General features: G+C 47.6%; 1 protein-coding gene across 2 annotated transcripts in view; it reads left to right on the top strand.

The window, feature by feature from the left end:
* Positions 1-6621, top strand: part of LOC118988520 (high affinity cationic amino acid transporter 1) — a 66683-nt gene extending 60062 nt beyond the window's left edge. For both annotated transcript variants that reach the window (XM_037048217.1, XM_037048218.1), the window contains 2 exons: positions 411-519; positions 2060-6621. In XM_037048217.1, the coding sequence (XP_036904112.1) occupies positions 411-519; positions 2060-2163 (213 nt within the window). In that variant the 3' untranslated portion in view covers positions 2164-6621. The remainder of the gene's footprint in view (positions 1-410; positions 520-2059) is intronic.
* The last annotated feature ends 12127 nt before the right edge of the window (positions 6622-18748 follow it).

The raw sequence follows: 18748 nt of genomic DNA, 5'->3' as shown, positions 1-18748 counted from the left end.
GGAGGTGACTAAGGCTTCTGCACTTTCAGATTATACAAATAATAAAATAGTTCAACTTTGGAGGTAAAGTGCCATTCTGCCCCAGCCCCCTGCTGTAGAGGAAAAACAGCAGTAGTGGAAAGTAGGAATAGAGCTTACTTTGGCAGTTAGTTGCTTAGACCCAAACTCCCACCTGTTAGGGTTTGCCGCATGTGGGTGTGCTTGCGTTGGAGGGGCTAGGGGCACAGGGGTGGGGTTGCTGCTACTTCCTCTTCTTCTCGTAAAGATGGCCATCCACACAACTCTCAGAGATCCACACGAGTGTCAGGTGCATGATGTGTTCTAGGTAGTTTTGCTAAATCATTCAAACAGGCACCATCTCCATGCTCTTCAGCCTGTCAGAACTGATGCCGCTGCCTTGTGTTTTGCAGGTGCCCTTCCTGCCAGTTCTTCCTGTCCTGAGCATCTTTGTGAACGTCTATCTCATGATGCAGCTGGACCAAGGCACGTGGGTCCGGTTTGCAGTATGGATGTTGATAGGTAGGTCAGTTCATCGGTGCCGCTGTAACCAGCATGTCCCGTACTCCAGTGTCTCCTGAGGCCTCCCATCCCTGCTGCCCACTCATGTCCCTGCTACTTGTCTGGATGGTTAATGTCACTGAGCCACCCTTGGTTCAGATTTCAAAACACAGTAGAAACACAGGTAGTCAGCAGTTTTCTCTCATACAACAAGGAGTTCCTGGTAGGTCCTTTCCTCCTTTCAGGTACTTTTCATTTTAATAGCCTCTTGCCTGAACTAGTCATTGAGCAAGAGCTTGAGGCTAATCAGACCAAGGCTATGAGTCTGCCATCAACAGCCCATCAGTCCTTCTCCCCGCAAGTGTGAAAGTTGGGGCCTCACATCTCCATGTGGGATGTGGGCACTGGCGGGCCTGTAGAGGCATGGGTGTCACCATGGGGTTGATGATCCTCTCTGGGCCTGACCGTGGCCTAGTCTCTCTCTAGGGGCTGTGGGAGATGAACTCAGTTTTCTCCCTCAATGTCTAAGCTGAGTGCTGATGCAGGGGGACTGGCCTTGACCTATGTCCCTCAGTATCCCTGATAAGAGCAGTAATCTCAGGACCGTGGTTCTGCCAGGCCTTTTAGTCCTGTGTTGTCACACTTTGGAATAGACAGCTGTTGCTGCACCAACTCTAGGGGGTACTTGACTGCCCCACTCTGTGGATCCCTCACTTCCCTCAAAGTTGGTGTCTAGCTGGCAGGCAACTCCTGTAGAGACTTTTTGTGAGAGACCTGGCTCAGTCTGCGCTCAGCCCACTGTGCCCACTCCTTGAGACTTCAGGCCCTGGTGCTCTCTTCCTGCCAGAGGTACATGGTTCCTGCTTCTTAGCATCCCCCGGTGCAAGCTTCTGGCTTCCAGGCATTTGCTGCTTTTTGGTTTTTTGGTAGCCGAGTCTTTCCTTTAAGGCCTGCTCTCCTTATGTCACAAGAGTAAGGGTGGCCCTTGGACCACAGTCACTGGACAGGTCTGGGTCTAACCATAGATTTTTGGAGTGCCCAGCACTGGATTGGACTGGATTCTTATGGTACATACCTTCCCAGGTGATCTGAATGCCTCCTGCAGTGTGATAGTCACTTACACAGGGAAAAAGTGCAGCTGGGACTATGCAGACAGCATGGAAATCCAGGGCAACCCAGGGGCTGCTGAAACCCCACTTCGGCAGGGGACAGCATAGCGGTACAGCTTCTGAAGTGTCTGCCCTGGCCTCTCCGGCAGCCACACACCCCCCAGCCAGGTGGCCAGTGGATAAAGCTGAGGAACTAATATCCCTCCCAGGGGCCCCCAACTGAGCTGTTCCCTCTGCTCAGGGGCTTTCCTGGTGTGAGGCTTTCCAGTGGGTCTCTGCTGCTGGCCCTGTTTGAAGAGTCATGTTGTTCCTCCAAGTGCAGAAAGGCTAGGTGCAGGCAGTATGGCCAGGTTTGCTCTGCTGGGGCTGCTCTGCCTGCCTGCCTGGAACCCTTCCCCCTTGCTACCCTCTGGCCCCTTCTCTGCTCATTGCACTCTGCCCTTGGCCTGCAGGCTTTGCCATCTACTTCGGCTATGGACTGTGGCACAGTGAGGAGGCATCCCTGGCCACTGGCCAAGCAAGGACTCCTGATGGCAATTTGGACCACTGCAAGTGACACACAGCTCTGTCCCTTGGAGGTGACAGCAGCCCTGAGGGATGCCCACAGAGAACTCAGAAGCATCTCGCTGTCTCCACAAATGCAACAGGACCCACCCACGACCACCAGGCTCCCAAGTGGCAAAGGTGCGGTACCTGGACTGTAGCCTCACCCCACGGTGTGGGGCCTGCCCAGTCTTGCTCTACAGCAGGCTCATCAGGCCCTGGTCACCTCTGACAGCTCCCCTGGCCAGGGCCACTTGGCTGTGGCTGGCCACTGTGCCTCTTAACCTCCCTCTTCACAAAGAAAGCAGGTCCTCTCCTGCTGTGCTGCTGTAGAAAGGAGGTTGCCAGGGCTCTGTCGCTGGGCACCATTCTGGAGTTGAACATGCACCTACCCCAGACTTGCAGTAGCCATCTCCCTGCTTAGCCCCAAACAGTCGGCCATACATGCAAGACAAGTACCACAAAATAGCACATCCCCACAGGCTCACCCCAGAGCTGAAAGCCAGCAGTTTACTCAACAAGGAAAAACGTGACCGGTTTCTTTCTCCTGCCCTGCCCTCCAAGTAGCTTCCAGAAGGGGCCTTAGGACTGTGACCCCTTCTCCACTTCCCCTCCATGCAGGGGCTGTGCCACCCTGACAGACCCCGCCCACTCCAGCGCAGGAGCGCCACTGTGGGAGCGAGGCTGGGGGTGCTGTCTCCACTCCAGGCTGCGTGTGCGCAGGGGGCCTTCATCAGACACTTGCCCTCTGGCCTTGCCTGTTCCTGCTGCTCTGGCGTCTCACCACTGGCTGCGTGTCCTGAGTAACTGGAACGTGACACTGTGTTCATGCACCATCGGCCTCAAATGAGCAGAGCTCAAAACACCCTTTTCTGTGGGTCTCTGCTGTTCACTACGTCCAGCGCTCTGATGCTTTCTGGTCAGTGCCTGGGGTCTTATAAGGTTCCCAGGACAGGTGTCTGCTTGTTCTGAGGTGATGGTGACCAGTCCTTCTGACCACTTGTGGCCCCTACCATGATCTATTTGACCCCTCTCGTATGTGTGATCAAATTGAGTCCTCCTGTCAGTTTCTGTGAATCACTCAGCAAATACATTGGTGCTTAACATTAACTTGGAAAATGGCCAAATAATTAATTACTCCGTGCCATCAGCATGTTGTTGAGAGCGTGGCCCCCTCCACCCCCGTGAGACCCACAGAAAAGTTGGGGTTGTATTGCTGTCCCTCTGCTGTATCCATCGTCCAAATGCACAGGTTTGTGTATGGGTTTGTAGCCCTGCCTCCACCTCACGCCTCCATAAGTCTCTCTACATAGCACACTTCCCCACTCCCACCCCCACCCCTGTGGCCTTCCCAGATGGAAGAAGCCAGAGGAGACAGGAATGCTAGTCGAGTCCTGTAGTTGGAGTGTAATTCAGGGGACAGAAGGTTCTGTGTTGTTGGAACTGAGGGAGACAAGTATTTTGGACACCACAGAATATAAATGCTGCTTTCAAAGCTTAGTTTCCCATTTCTTCCCTGCCCACTCCCCCCACCTGCCTCACCACCCCATCCCAGCCTTTGCACAAGTCTGTGTAAGGAGAAAGAAGCCTTGTAAATGGACAACACTTTTCTTTACCCCAAAAGGCTCTTGGAGAAAAATGTAAGAATTTGTAAAATAGCCAAATGGCTGGTCGGCCAGTGGAGGGGAGGCAGTAGGCAACCCAAGGCTGGGCCACTGTGGTTCAGACCACAGGTGGGAGACCCCAAAAGTTCAAAGCTTGGTTTCCCAAATAAACATTTTAGTTTATGTTGATTGGTGCCGTAAACTATTTTGATAAATATTATTTTGTTTGGGTTGTCTGCTCTCTTCTTGGGGCTTGTTAGCTGTTTGCTCAATTTGTCTGGTGTTTTTCCACATAAGTAAAAAACTGGAGGGAGAGTGTGTCTAAGTTTTTTTTTAACTTTAATTTCCCTTCTGGCTGAAATTTCCACACAAAACAGTGCCCAAAAGACTGTGGTTATAGTCGACCTTTGCACTAACAAGGTTTATTGTTCTGCACACTGAAAAAAGTGCACTGCCCCCCGCACTGTCTCATGCATGAGACCCCCCAACAGGCGCGTCTCCCTTTCTTCAGCCCAGAGCCAGCAGTGCTACAGAAAACTGTGGCTTAGTCTAAGGAAAAGCCCTGTACCCTCCCATCAGAGCAGGGCCCCGAGGGTGACTCAGACACAGTGTGCATACCCCTCTTGCCGCGCAGTGCTCGTCTGGAGAGCAGGTGTGTTCTCTGTGTATGGGGGCCATGGGTAGGTAGGGTGTGGGGGTTCGCCTCTCAAAGTGAATGCACTTCTTATCACGCTCTACAAGAGACATCCTTTGGGGATATTGTGTCTACTCATTTGCGCCCCAGCCCCAAATGCTCAGGATGGAAAGACCATTGTGATGAGTAAACGTCCCTTCCTGCCTCCGAAATCCCACTGGCATGTTTTCGTGACATCACTCCTAAAAATTCAGCAAACTGGAACGCCAGGACCTCTGCTGCAGAGGGAGCGTGAAGAGGGTCTCTGAGGAAACAGCCAGGCCCCCAGGACCTTCCAAGGAGGGACCCTCGACCGCTGCATGTGCGCCGCCCCACCCGACCTGCTCACAGCCCTTGAGCTGGACTTTGGGCTGAATTTGTTTTTCCAAACCAAGAAGTAGTGCTGGAGCCATCTTTTCCAGGCTGTTACGGAAGGACAGCTAAATATAGGCTGTAGGCAGAACTCATCCGTCTCCCCAACCTTCAGTTTTGTTCCATTGACTCTATCAGGCAATCAGCCACCTGGCCCCATGTACTGATGTGTGATTTGGGCGCCATAGGTTGTCTCCCCAGGCCCGACACACTCCTCTCTGCACCTGTGCCGGGGCAGCGTAGGTGCACACCTGGATGAGGCACCTGGCTCTGCCTGATCTTTGGCCACTGCATTGGCTGTGCATAGGGGTGGGAAGGTGGATTCAGCCAGGTCTTCTCCCCTCCACTAAGCATTCTGGATCGAGTGGCTTTTGCTGCCCCAAATAGAATGCCTAACAGTGGGGGCTGCTGGGGTTGGAGTGGGAGGCTGGGTTCCTTGGGTGAGTGTGGACTCACCTCACAGGGGCCCTACCCACATGGTAGATGAGCTCACCAGCGTTTCTGGCACCTCTGCCTGGCTCTGTACCAGGACCCATCTTTTCTGATTTGAAGGCCCCACTAACACACATGTAACAAGGGCCATCCCGGTCACAGGCCTCATGGCCACTGTCTTCCAGGGTGGACAGACAGGTGTGTTTGTGGGCACATCCTCATTGCTGGGGCATGGTGTGTGATGTGTGCGCGTGGAACTGTTAGTTCCCTTCTGGTGGAACTAAACATATGGTATGTATAATTGTTACCTATAATTTAAAATGTATCTGTTTGCCAGCATAATGAGAGTATTGTATGTAAGACTCCTTGGGAAGGGGAAGAATACATTTTGTCAGACTCTCGTGGACTTTCTTTTGATAATGAAATGCTTTATTGATCCAGTGGTGTCAGAACTACACTCTGTTCTCCATCATTGTCATCATGATGCCTGATGGGGGATTTAGGTAAAAAAAAAATGTTGGCTGACTTTTGTCTTCATCACTATAATCCAGAGTCTTTGTGCCATTGCTTTGTTGGGGTTGCCTTCTCTTTCAATGGGATGTCGACTGGTCAAGGGTCTCAGGGTGCAGTTCTCAAGGAGCCATCCTGGATCACTCTCTACATGTTGAACTGCTGGCTGGAAGACCCACAGGAGATGGATGCCCTTGGCCATAAAGTCCAGGGCATTTTCTCAGGGTGTGAGAGTCCAGCAGGCTCGGGAAGCAGGGCTCAGAAGACACACTCAGACTTTGTTAATTTATTAACAAGTTATGTGATCTTGTGTTTCTTGATGACAAACTTTTTAATTTGGGGACTTAATTTCCCATTGAGAAGTTATATATATTTAAAATAAGTTTCCTGCTTAAGTTGTGCCTTTCAGCATCAGTGGATGTGAGGAGCACCGAGTGGGGTGATCCCCAGGAGGGTTGGCGTGTTGCCAAACCTGAAGAGCTGTAGTTTCTTGGGTAAACTTTTTCTTCTACTGAACATGGAGCCATTGGTAAACAAGTTCTGTTTTTTATTATGTAAATTGTAAAATATTTTTTGCTTGTTTGATGCTCTATTTTTCTAATAGTTTTCTTATAGTTTCTTACCATTGTGATACTAGATTTAGATTTTGACACTAACTGCAAATCAAGTTGGTCTCTGCTGTTCGCTCCTGTTTTTATTTTATTTTAAGGAAAAACATAGATGTTGTCCATTTCCTTTAAAAACTGTGGAACTCCCATTGTTGCTGACAACACTGTACATCAACAACTGCCCACCATATTTTATGTCATACAACCAAACTATTTTGTGGTACATAACCCCATGCTTCCGCAAATTCTAATAAATTCTGTCTGTGGCTTCAGTGTGCATGGTGTTCATCTCAAGAATTCTAGCAGCTCTTGGCCAGGTCCCCAGGAATGGCAGTGCCCCACAGGGAATCTCAGGTCCCACTCTTGGCTTCTTTAGGATCTCCCTGCCTCCCCACATGCAGGTGCTGTATTGCCTCTTCAGCCATTTGGTGGAAATCCTTATTCCAACACTTAGCAGGAGAGCCCACAACCACAGAACCCCTTGAACTCCCCTTTAGGGTCCTCTGCTGCTGTCTCCCACTTCTCGTTTTCCAGACTTGGCTCAGGTTTGGGCCTCAGCGATGTCTCATTTGCTAAAGGACTTGGGTGTGGTGCCGTAAAACCCGTCACACCAGAATATCCTTCTATACTCACCATTCCTTAGGGAGGATGGGTGCCTGCTGGGCAGAGAACATGGTAAACTGTTCTGATACTTGATCTTTCTGTCCCCATTACCCTTTGAAAAGAGGGCATTTTCTTGCAAGGGAGGTAAATTCAAATGGGCCTTAGCTCTCAGACACACAGTGATTCAGTTATCAAGTGGGAAAATCTGTTGCCCCAAAGATTAGGCCTAACCTGTGTGTCCTCTCAGCTGGTGACAGTGCTGGAGGGGACACCCAGGGCACTAGAGAGAAGAGCAGAGAGTTGCTGGGCCTGGCGTCCACAGCTTTGTCATGGGGAATAGGACAGTGATGACCAGGCATCTCTCAGGGTCGTCAGCCAAATGGCAAACTAGACCACAGATCTGAAGGTATGGAGGTACTCTCAACATGCCCCCCGGGGTATGCAGTGTCTGGGGACACAGCAGACAGGGGTCCACTGCGTCCCCCAGCCGGCTCCCCCAGGGCAACTTCTCAGAGGTGGCCAGCGAGCCTAGCCCCTGGCCTTCAAATCCAGGCTTTGTCACAGGGTGTTCCACAGAGTCCAGGTCCACGGGGAAGGGGGTGCACGCCTCTGCTAGGCAACAGCCTGGGCCTAGCGGGAGGCGGAGCCCGTTTCCACAGAGCCACACTGCCACCTGGTGGCCAGAAGGCAGTCCCTTGAGTCACTCCGCAGGGTTTTTCAGCCCTTTCTTAGGCAAGACACCCTCAGCCCCAGAAGAGATCTAGTCTGCAGGCCCGAGGAGGAGTCACTTGAAGCACCTTCTGCCCATACGGTTTGGTCACAATACACCTCTGGTAAATCTAGGGCTGTGCCAACAGCTTGGCATTTGCAGTAACGAGGAACCCCACGTAGACTCTTCACCAGGTGACAGGGGAACTGCAGCCACCTTACAAACCCACCATTACAGCGCAGCTTGGCTCAGCCCCAAGAGCCAGTCAGGGTTGGAAGACCTACTGGGGGTACCATTCATTGCCAGCTCCTCCTCAAAGGTAAGAATTTTGTTTCAGCAAATCAAGCTTGTCCACAAACGTATCAATACAGTCACTGAAAAATGTTCTGTGAGAAAAGGTTCAGGGACCAAAACAGGCAGTCCCTTTGCTAATGAGAGGAGCCCATTGGCTAGCTGCTCAGCTTGGTCAGCACCTCATCCCAGGGGAATCTGGCTGAGTTGGGGAAGGAAGAAGCTGCAAAGTTTTACAATTTCCTGTGGATGCTTTAAAGTTTACTCCTGCCCTGACCTGTGTAGCTCAGTTGGTTGGGCGTCGCCCAGAGAAGCGAATGGTCACCAGCTGATTCCCAATCAGGGCATATGTCTGGGTTGCAGGTTCAGTTCTTGGTGGGGAGCTGGGGGGGGATGGGGCTTCAAGAGGCAACAGATTGACCTTTCTCTTTCACATGGATGTTTCTCTTTCTCCCTCCTGTCCCTCTCTCTAAAAATAAATAAATAAATATTTTTTTACTCCTTCAAACAATGCAGTTTCTCATTGAGTGCCTCCTCAGGTATCAGCGGTGTGCAGTCATGGGAAACAGAGGATGCGAGAGGCCCCCTGCTACATGAATCTGGAAGAGGGAAACCCCCACACAGAGAGCAGCAGCTGTGCCCAGTGGCCTGTCGGTAGTCTGTGCAGTGGGTGCCCTGGCATGCTGCACCCAGGCAGGGCTCTCAGTCACACACTGCAGGGTGACGCCCACTTAGAGTTGCATGGCATCCCATTCCCCCCATGGTGCCTTTGCTGGAAAAGCCTTGCAGGCTTGGTAAGTTAGGCAAGTTAGCCCTGGGGCAGATGATGGGTGCAGAGGGGTGAAGAGAGCTGGGCCAGCAGAAATGCCAGGGGGCTTGTTATTTTTTGTTTTGTTTTGGTTCAGAATATACCGAGGAACAGAATAGAAGCAGACACATAGATGGAATAGACTGACAGTTGTCAGAGGGGAGAGAGGAGCTGGATGAAAGGAGATGAAGGGATTATTAGCTCCAAAAAAGTATACTGTAATTTGCCGTGAATAATGCGCAGTTTTTTGCCCAACTTTTGAGGGAAAAATAAGGATGTGAGTTATACATGGGTAGTGCTAATTTCATATCTATATAAATGTTTTTAATTCTTTTTTTATGCTTATGCATTAAAAGTGTTACTCTGGAAAGCAATAACATTATCTGTATGCAAAATAATACCCTGGAATATGATAATTAGTTTTGTTTCTAAATACAAATAACCAAAAATTTGAATTAAAAAATTAAAATGAAAGATTTTTTTCCTGAAAGTTTGGGCCAAAAACATGGGTGTTCATCATGCACAGGAATGCATTGTACATGGAAAAATGTGGTACACAGTCTGTCTGGGAAAAGTCCAGCCATTGTTAGTGTAATAAGAACAGTTTGCATAACATCGATGTAACCTGGCAGCCAAGGAGAGTGGACTGGAATGTGAATATGTGAACAATGAACAATGACGACTTCACTGTACTGGTCAGTGGGGGCAGTAGATGCCATTGAGTGAGCATGTGCACTGTGTGGCCGTCACATTCAAAATGACTGAGTGAGTAGAGCAACAAATCTGCATCCAATTTTGGGTTAAGCTTGAATATTTCTCTGAGGAAACTATTTGGATGATTCAGAAGGTTGCAGCTATGGGCAACTGGTGATTGGCAGCTTCACCACAACAATGCACCTACCCATGAATTATGTCTCAGGCAGAGTCTTTTGGTAAAACATCACGTCACCCAGGTGACTCAGCCCCACGTCCTATGACTTCTGGCTTTTCCCAAAACTGAAATCACCTTTGAAAGGGAAGAGATTACACACCACCAATGAGATTCAGGAAAGTACAACAGGGTAGCTAATGGTGATTGGGAAGGAGAACAGTGTGAGGTCCCAAGATGCCTAGTTTGAAAAGGACAGAAGCATCACTGTCCTATGTACAATGTTTCTTGAATCTTGTATCTTCTTCAGTAAATGTCTCTATGTTTCATAGCATGTGGCTGGATACTTCCTGGACAGACCTCCATAACACAAAAGACACAGGCAACAGTGTGGTGATAGCCAAAGTGAAAAGGGGTGGGGGGTAGGTGCAGGGGGGGCAGAGGTGGGGGTTATGGGAACAGAAAGAGTTTACCTGGGGTGATGGGCTCCCAATGCCGTGTGCAGATGATGTTTTAATGAGTTGTACACTTGAAACCCGTATGTATTTGCAAACCAGTGTCTCCCCAATTAATTTAACTTTTAAAAAGAGATTTAAGATAAGCAAACTTAAGTGATTTACTTCCCCTTGTATTAACAACCAAGACAGCATACCAGCCTTTGGGGGTGTTTTTGTGTGTATTTAAGCATTTGACCCAAACTCTCTAGTGGGCAGAAAGAACCCTGACTCTCGCTAATTGGGTGCAGCCCCAGAGGTCTGGCCTGATGCCTGTGCTCTGAGGCAGCAGCAGCTGTGCAAACAGGTGAGAAGCACAGGCACACCATGTGCTTTGATTCATCATGCATCACAGATGTTGCGTTTTTTACAAATTGAAGGCAAGACCCTCCACCAGTTAAAAGATTAGAACTTGTTTTACTGCAATATCTGCTTAATTGTGGTCTAGAATCGAACCCACAACATCTCTAAGGTATGCCTGTACCCACTTTCTGGGCTTCTGCCTGCTGAAGCATCACTCCTTCCTGCTGAGATGACCCATGTCCCCCATGCAGGGAGAGCAGGCTGTGCAAGGCTCCTTGGAGGTGATGGTTCACAGAGGAGGTGATGCGTTGGCTGGCTTCAGAAGTTTCCTCTGCCTGCTGCAGATCAGCTGTGGGAGCAGACGGCTCTCTGCAGAGAGGAGGAAGCAGTTCTAATGTTGCTTCCTGCACATGCCAGTGGCTGAGTCTCCTGTCTGCTCTTCTGTGCAGTGAAGGTGAGGACTCCCATGTGGGGGAAAGGAAATGGAAGATGATTACTATAAAAGTGGAGGTCACGAGACAGCCCTAAAACACTAACGGGCTGAGACAGGTTGTCAAATGAATCATTAATAAATAGGTAGGTGCCATCAGTAGGGATCCTGTGGTCCTTGCAGGCCTGGAAATGACTTGAGGTGATTTGTTCCACAATTGTTCAGAAGAGCAGACTTGCTGCAGTCTCCCTAAAGTCGCTGCCACTCCAGTACACCCTGCAAAACCACCACAGGGGGATCAGCTGGGGTGATGTCCCTTGTCCAGATCCTCTGGACAGCTGGGGATCTCCCTTGTGACCCTAAGCAAGGGCAGGCCGACCAAACTGGCTGCAACCCAACCAGAGGCCAGGATGCGGGGAGCACGTGCTTTCAGGTTGAGCAAGTGGGCTGGCTGCAGGAGTGTTGTAGGAAGAGCTGCAGAGCTGTCCAGCATCCTGTGCTGCCCTGTTGGTGTGAGAAAACCTGCCAGGTTGTCTGTGCATGAGGTAAGGAACTGCTGTGACCGAGGCCACTGAACCAGGGCACCTCCCCTGCCTCTTGTGAGAGAGCTTGGCAGCCATAGGGCATGAACTGACAGGACTTAGCTTTCACTGGGGGTGGAAACAGACCCCCATCTAGGTCTGAATTTGAATTTGAGGGTGAAGGGATTGTTCTCAATGTTATGTGTCCTATTTCCCACAGACTTCAGCCCTCCCAGCCTACTGAAGACAGCTGGGCAGAGCAGAGTCACTGAGCTCCCCAAAGTTAGAGCTGGGCTGCTGAGGACCCCAGGCTGCAAACACGGTGGCCTGTGGAGTCAGCGGGGTCTGGAGGCTTGTGGCTGACCCTCACAAACACAGAAAAGAAACCCAGCCTGCCAAACACTTCCCTGGCTGCTCTGCCTTGGGTTCCAGCCTAAATTTTCTGAAGCCTGAACCAGCCAGTCTATGTTACATGAAATGCATGTCACAGGAGCTCCTTCAAATTAATTTTAATATGCTTCGACACAAAGATGCAACACAGGAAGTGCTGGGTCCAGGTAAGAAATGTGTGACCTCATTCAAACAGTCATACGCAGTGTGCCAGCTGACCAGCTCTTCTCCTACTTTGACACCCAGCCAGAATGCCGCCCCAGCCATGGGGACCGAGGGTGGGAAGAACACCGACTCACAAGAGGTTGGTGAGGTTTGGTGGGTTTGTCTGAGGCAGGTGGGGGGCTGCAGCATTCGTATGTGCAAACAGCTCCAGCCTGGGAGGTGGATGACAGGACTTCCACGTTGAGAGAAGTCCACGTTCTAATGGTGCATGGGTGGAGTGGCAAGAGGGGCCCAACAGCCACCCATCATGTTCCAGGATAAGAGCCAGATGTGGTGGGTGTCCACGATGAAGGGATGAATCCATGGCAATGTAGGAGTGAGTGCAAGTGCCCAAGGTGAGAGCCAGTCACAGCAGAGTTCCAGTCCACCTGGTGCCAACATCACTACACCTGTGACTGCACTAGGCTAACACACTGTAGCACATCCTAACAGGACACCAAGATCTGTATTGCTGTGTAACTGCATTTAGCAGATGCCCTTATAGGTGCAGTTCCTAAGGTGGAAAGCTGAGCTACCACGGAACCCGTGTTTGCAGGTGGTGTCACTAACAGAAGACATAACTGTGTACTTTGTCAACCTGGCATGATCTATTCTAATGGACTGCCAAATTCAATATCACAGCATCTTGCAGAGCATAAAAGATAAAGAGAAATGTTTCTTCAATGGTTACCTACTATGGATGTCCTCTGGATGGGAAAAAGACCCTTGGAGGTTTCCTAGAAATGAGATGGACCTGAGGCCACAAAGGCCAACCTTTGCTCAAGCAGGGAACACAGACCAGGTCTGTCTTCATGCCAGCCAAGCATGCAGGGCCCTTGGCAAGCCAACCCTTTCCTTCCAAGGACCATCTCTTCCCCACCATGGATGTCCCTGCATGGGTCTACTTGCCTTGGTCATGTTCAGAGATAGCCCTATGCTCAGGACGGTTTCCAGGGGCCTTAGGAAGGAAAGCGCAGGGTCTCCGTCACAAACAGGAAACAAAGGTGTCATTACCATCACCATATCAACTGTTAAAACTACTTCTCTTTGGGGCGTCATGCTCCTAACCTTCCACAGCACTGCAGAGATACCTTTCACATTCTAATTCTATCATTTCAGAGACAGATGCCAGTCCAGTAGCCAGTGCCCACTGGCTGGCTGCTTTGATGGGCCCCTCTGTGTGGAAGAACCTCCTGGTCTAAGATCGGACCACTGTCGGCTGTGGCACTGCTCGATGATCCTGCAGAAAATATTCCTGGGTTCCTAGGAGGTCACGGGATGGTCTAGCACAGTGTGGAACTGGTCCCCAAAGATGGAAGAACTGGTTTTCTAGAAACCCCTGCTAGAATCCCTGAGCCGTCTCCAGGTACAGTGATGGGCCTGAGCTGTTGAACTGAAGTGGAGAACTGGATGGGGGGTTGCTATGAAATGGGGTCCTGAAGGTCACAGCAGTGGGGGACCCTTTGCAGCATCAGATTGGAGCAAATCACACAGAAGGCCAGAGCTTCCCTACTCTGTGCTTGGTCCAAGTACACACCCCATCAGTCTTTCTTGAGGCCAGAGGGCAAATGGCCTAGGTCAACTCCAAGACCATCCTCACCCTCACTCCACAAGGGCAGGCACACTCTTTCATATTTTCCCAAGGATGCAACAGCTGAATGAGAGATTCCAAGATGCCATTTGGGAAAAAGCAAAACGTGTTTATGAGACTAGATGATTTGCTGTCATGAGTGATGTCCGAGAAGCTGCTAAACCCCACAGGGTTCCCCATGGCTCTCTCCCTTACCCACCCATGACAGGAGCATTAACAATTAAAACCTGTGAATGGAATTATGGTGACTTCATAGCATGCTGACAGAGAGCTGATTGTGATCATTCCAAAGGCAGCTACCATTCACAAGTTGCTGGTGTCCGTGTTAAATACAGTACCATTTGGTGGCAGGTTGAAAGGTGCCTCTTCTCTGTATCTTTTTTTCCCCCTTTTTCTATTTTGGATAGAAATATTCTTGGGAAGCTAGATAGAAATGCATTTTCATTTCCCTATTATTCTTAGGGGATAATAAGAATCTAACAAGTTAGAAAGCTGCTGACCTTCACCAAAATATGTCAGCATTTCATGTTATACAAAATGAAATTCAGAACCATTGCGAGTGCAAATGCGTACATCTAAAGATCCACACACTCTGGCACAGTGCACAATGATTATTCAGCATAGATTTCAAACCAAACTATTTGTCACTAAAGTGGAATTCTGCAGTGAAATTCATCATTGAGGAGCAGTGGGCATTTCTTTTTTTTGTCTCTAAGTAAGGTCAACACCTTCCTAAGTGTCAATACCAGGTCAGTCTTACACCAAGGTCGGAGGACTCTGAGGTTGCCACTCTGCAGCTACTGAGCATGCGCACAGGACTCCCGGTGGGAGGCGCCGGTCAAGACTCCCTTCAGGTGGAAGCATGGGTTACAGTAGGAGGCACAGCTCTGGAGGGCTGTGTGGTGATATCATCTGGGCATCGTGCCGACTCTGGCAGGTGAGGGGGGTCCAGAGGAGGAGCTGTGGTAAACAGGGGATGTGGGAGAGAGCTTAACTGGGCTGGTTGGGTCCCCAGTTTGGAGCTTCCAGAGCAGATCTTCTTTAGTACGGCTTACCCTCTTCTTTTCCTGGGTCTCTTTTTTCCATGTACTCCTGGAGATTAGCATTTTCCTCCAACAGCTGTCTACGTTGGGAGAAGAAGACACGATCAAGCAAGCAGCCTTCATGCCAGATTTGCCAGGCTAAGGATGCCGGATAAAGGGAGAAGGTGGCCCATGTCTGTGGGGAAAACTGGGTGAGTCAAACCACTGCCACCCGCCACGTTGGTGAACCATAACTACCGCTTGTCCTGCCAACACATCCATTCCTAGAGACTTCCTGCCAACACCGGATCTGTTTGCAGCCCTCTGCCCCCTTCAGGGAAGTGCCATCTGTCGCATAGACATGCTCTGGAGGAAAGCAGTTGGAAGCAGTTCTATTCTAAAGGTGACATAGTCTTATGCATCCATTCACACATTTCAGAAAGGAAACGTGGTTTTAGCTGCCCTTTCAACTCTCCAACTTAATAAGAAAGTCACATTTCAGGAATACTTCAGCAGATGCATCTGTACAATCAGAAACATCATTCTCTTCACCTTTTCTGAAAGGAGTCTATTGTCCTGGACTTAGAAACACTTGCCAAAGTTGTTTCCTCAGAACCGGTTGTTTTGAAAGAGTGTCTTTCCAGTGTGATCTCGAAGGGTTCCAACCGTTCTCTTCTATTTTCACCAAGGAAAATTAACTGGGTGGCAGAAAATCTACCATTCATTTCACATCCATTTCGACCTTCCCAAACCTGTTTTGTACAAAGCACATCATGGACTGTACTTGCATGTCTTAATTGGGATATGCTTTTCTCCTGGAAAAAAAAACCACATGATAAAACTTTACCCTAGACGCTTCTTGTCATTCCAATATCACATACTCCTATGCTAGCTCTCACCAATTGGCTGTCAATAAAGAAATTCACTATCTGATTCTTTCTCACTCATTCACAGAATGGATATGTTAAGAAGATTCTTCAACCAAGTGCTGAAAAGAGATGGCACTATCTGAGAAACCTCTCATTTCATCTGCTACTCAAATGAGAACACTTATATGATGATGAACAGTGTAGACAGCATTTGTTGAGTACCTGCTTGGTAAGAAATATTGTCCTCCACCCTTGTCATTAGGAGGACTGAAGCTCAGCACTACTGTGTAATCAGATGGAATGCCCATGGAGCTCCCTACGTGTACCTTTGGTTTTACATTTTCTTAATACCCACAACCCTGTAGAGGCCAACTTATATAGTACAGCAAACTTACCTTTCTTAGTTAGGCTACAATTTTCTCCTAGAAATCAAATGCACTGGAGGGAACTATGAGTTAGAAGTTTCCTCTGTTTCACAGATAGCATAGTCCTATGTAAGCATTCAGATGTTGGGACACAAGTGATTTGGTAGATCTTTGGCTATAATATTTACCACAAATGAGACACAGCAGAAGTAACACTTCAACAAAGGCACTAGGAAAATCTGTGTTTCATGGACTGCATTGTGTTTGTGTACTACTGAAATGAGTTCCTTGTCTTACCTTTAGAAGCAATTCAGACAGAGATTGCCTACAACAGTCTCTGCAAGGGCTTTCTCATTCCCAAGTAATTTCAAAGGTTTCCAACTATTCATATTGCTTCTACCTGAGGGAAATTTACTTGCTTAAAGGAAGTAAAGCATTCATCTTCTTTTCATTTTGACATTCACAAACTGTTTTGTCCAAGACAGGTTCTGCACAGTACATGCATGTCTTACCTTCCCCATTATTTTCCACAAGAAAGAGTGCTCTGGAGCAAAGTGTACCATGAAGCTGTTCTACTCTAAAGGTGACGTGGTCTTATGCATCCGTTGACACATTCCAGAAAGAAAACATGATTTTAGCTGCTCTTTCACTCTCCAACTTATTAAGAAAGTGACATTTCAGGAATACTTCAGCAGAAGTGATAAATGCTTGTGTACAATCAAAAACATCATTCTCTTCAGCATTTCTGAAATGAATCTATTGTCCTAGACTTAGAAACACTGAGAAAGTTGTTTGCCCAGAACCAGTTGTTTTGAAAGAGTGTCTTTCCAGAGTGATCTTGAGGGGTTCAAATTATTCATTCTATTTTCTCCAAGGAAAATGAACTGAGTAACATAAAGTCCACCATTTGTTTCACATCCATTTCCACCTTCCCAAAACTGTTTTGTCCAAAGCACCTCTTGGACTATACTTGTATGTCTTAATTGGGATATGCTTGTCTCTTGGGGGAAAAAAACACATGAGAGAACTTTACCCTAGAAGCTTCTTGTCATTCCAATATCACATAGTCCTATTCTAGTGCTCACGAATTGCTTATCAATAAGGAAACTCAGTAGCTGATTATTTCTTCCTCACACACAAAATGGATATGTTAGGAAGATTCTTCAACCGAGTCCTGAAAACAGATGGCACTATCTGAGACACATCTCATTTCATCTCCTACTCAAATGAGAACATTGATACGATGATGAACAGTATAGATGGCATTGTTGAGTACCCTCTTAGAAAGAAATATTGTTCCCCAACCATGTGATTGAGAGGACCGAAAGCTCAGCACTACTGTGTAATCAGATGGAATACCCATGGAACCCACAGTATGTACTTTTACTTTTACATTCACTTAACACTCACAAACCTGTAGAGGAAAATTATGTAGTACAGCAAACTTACATTTCTCAGTTAGGCTACAATTTTCTCTGAGAAGAAAATGAATAGGAGTAAACTATGGTTTAGAAGTTTCCTCTATTTCAAAGATAGCATGCTCCTGTGCAAGCATTCATATGTTGGGCACAAGTGATTTGTTGGATCTTTTGGTGTAATAATATTTACCAGAAATGTTACTGTGCAGAAAAAGACTTGAACAGAAATGCCGCAAAAGTCTACAACGTTGTGGGAAGATCATTGCGTTTGTGTACCTCTAAAATGATTACCTTGCATTACAGTTGGAAACAATTCAGACAGAGTGTGCCTCAAACAGGCATTGTAAGGAACTTGTTCATTCCCAAGTGATTTGGAAGGTTACCAACAATCCATAATGGTTCTGACAGGGAGAAATACACTTACTTAGAAGAAGTGAACTGTTCATCTTCTTTTCATTTTGACATTCACAGACAGTTTTGTTCAAGTCAGATACTGCACAGTCCATGCATGTCTTAGCTTCCTCATTATTTTCTACAGGAAAGAATGCTTTGGAGAGAACCTTTCAGTGGAAGCTTTTCTACTTTAAGAGTGAGTGGCATGGTCTTACTCTTCTGTTGACACACTTCAGAGAGAAAACGTGATTTTAGCTGCTCTTTCTCTATTCTCCAACTTAGTAAGAAAGTGACAATTCAGAAATACTTGAGCAAAAGTGAAAAATGCAATGTGTATGATCAAAAACATCATTCCTTTTAGCTTGTCTGAAAGGATACTATTGTCCTGGACTTATAAACACTGCCCAAATAGTTACTTTAGAATCGATTGTAAGAAAACCTTGTATTTTAGCATGATTTCAAAGGGTTCCAACAATTCTTTTCTCTTCCATCCAAAGAAAATCAACTATGTGTCAGAAAATTGAGCATTATTTTCACACTCATTTCAACAGTCACAAATTGTCTTATCCAAAGCACACTTACTTGCATGTCTCTATTTAGGTATGCTTTTCTCTTGGAAAAAAAATAGAAGATTATTCTATTTCACACATAGCATGCTTTTGTGCAACCATTCATATGTTAGGCACAATGATTTGTTGGATCTTTTGGCATAATAATATTTACCAGAAATGTGACCATGCAGGATAAACACTTGAACAGAAGCACTGGGAAAGTCTAAGTTATGGGAAGAGCATTGCGTTTCTGTACCTCTAAAATGATTACCTTGCATTATGGTTGGAAACAATTCAGACGTAGTTTGCCTCAAATAGGCTATGTAAGGAACTTGCCCATTACCAAGTGATTTTGAAGGTTTCCAACAATCCATAATGATTCCAACACAGAGAAATTCACTTGCTTGCCAGAAGTAAACTCTTCATCTCCTTTCATTTTGACATTCACAAACAGTTTTGTTCAAGTCAGTTACTGAACAGTATATGAATATCTTAGCTTCCTCCTTATTTTCTACAGAAAAGAATGCTTTGGAGGGAACCTTTCAGTGGAAGCTCTCCCGCTTTAAAAA

This window comes from Sturnira hondurensis, unplaced genomic scaffold (genome assembly GCF_014824575.4).
Source record: "Sturnira hondurensis isolate 20B ecotype Veracruz unplaced genomic scaffold, ASM1482457v3 Scaffold0006413, whole genome shotgun sequence".
In the NCBI taxonomy this organism is placed as follows: Eukaryota; Metazoa; Chordata; class Mammalia; order Chiroptera; family Phyllostomidae; genus Sturnira; species Sturnira hondurensis.
This window is presented reverse-complemented; position numbering and strand designations above follow the sequence as displayed.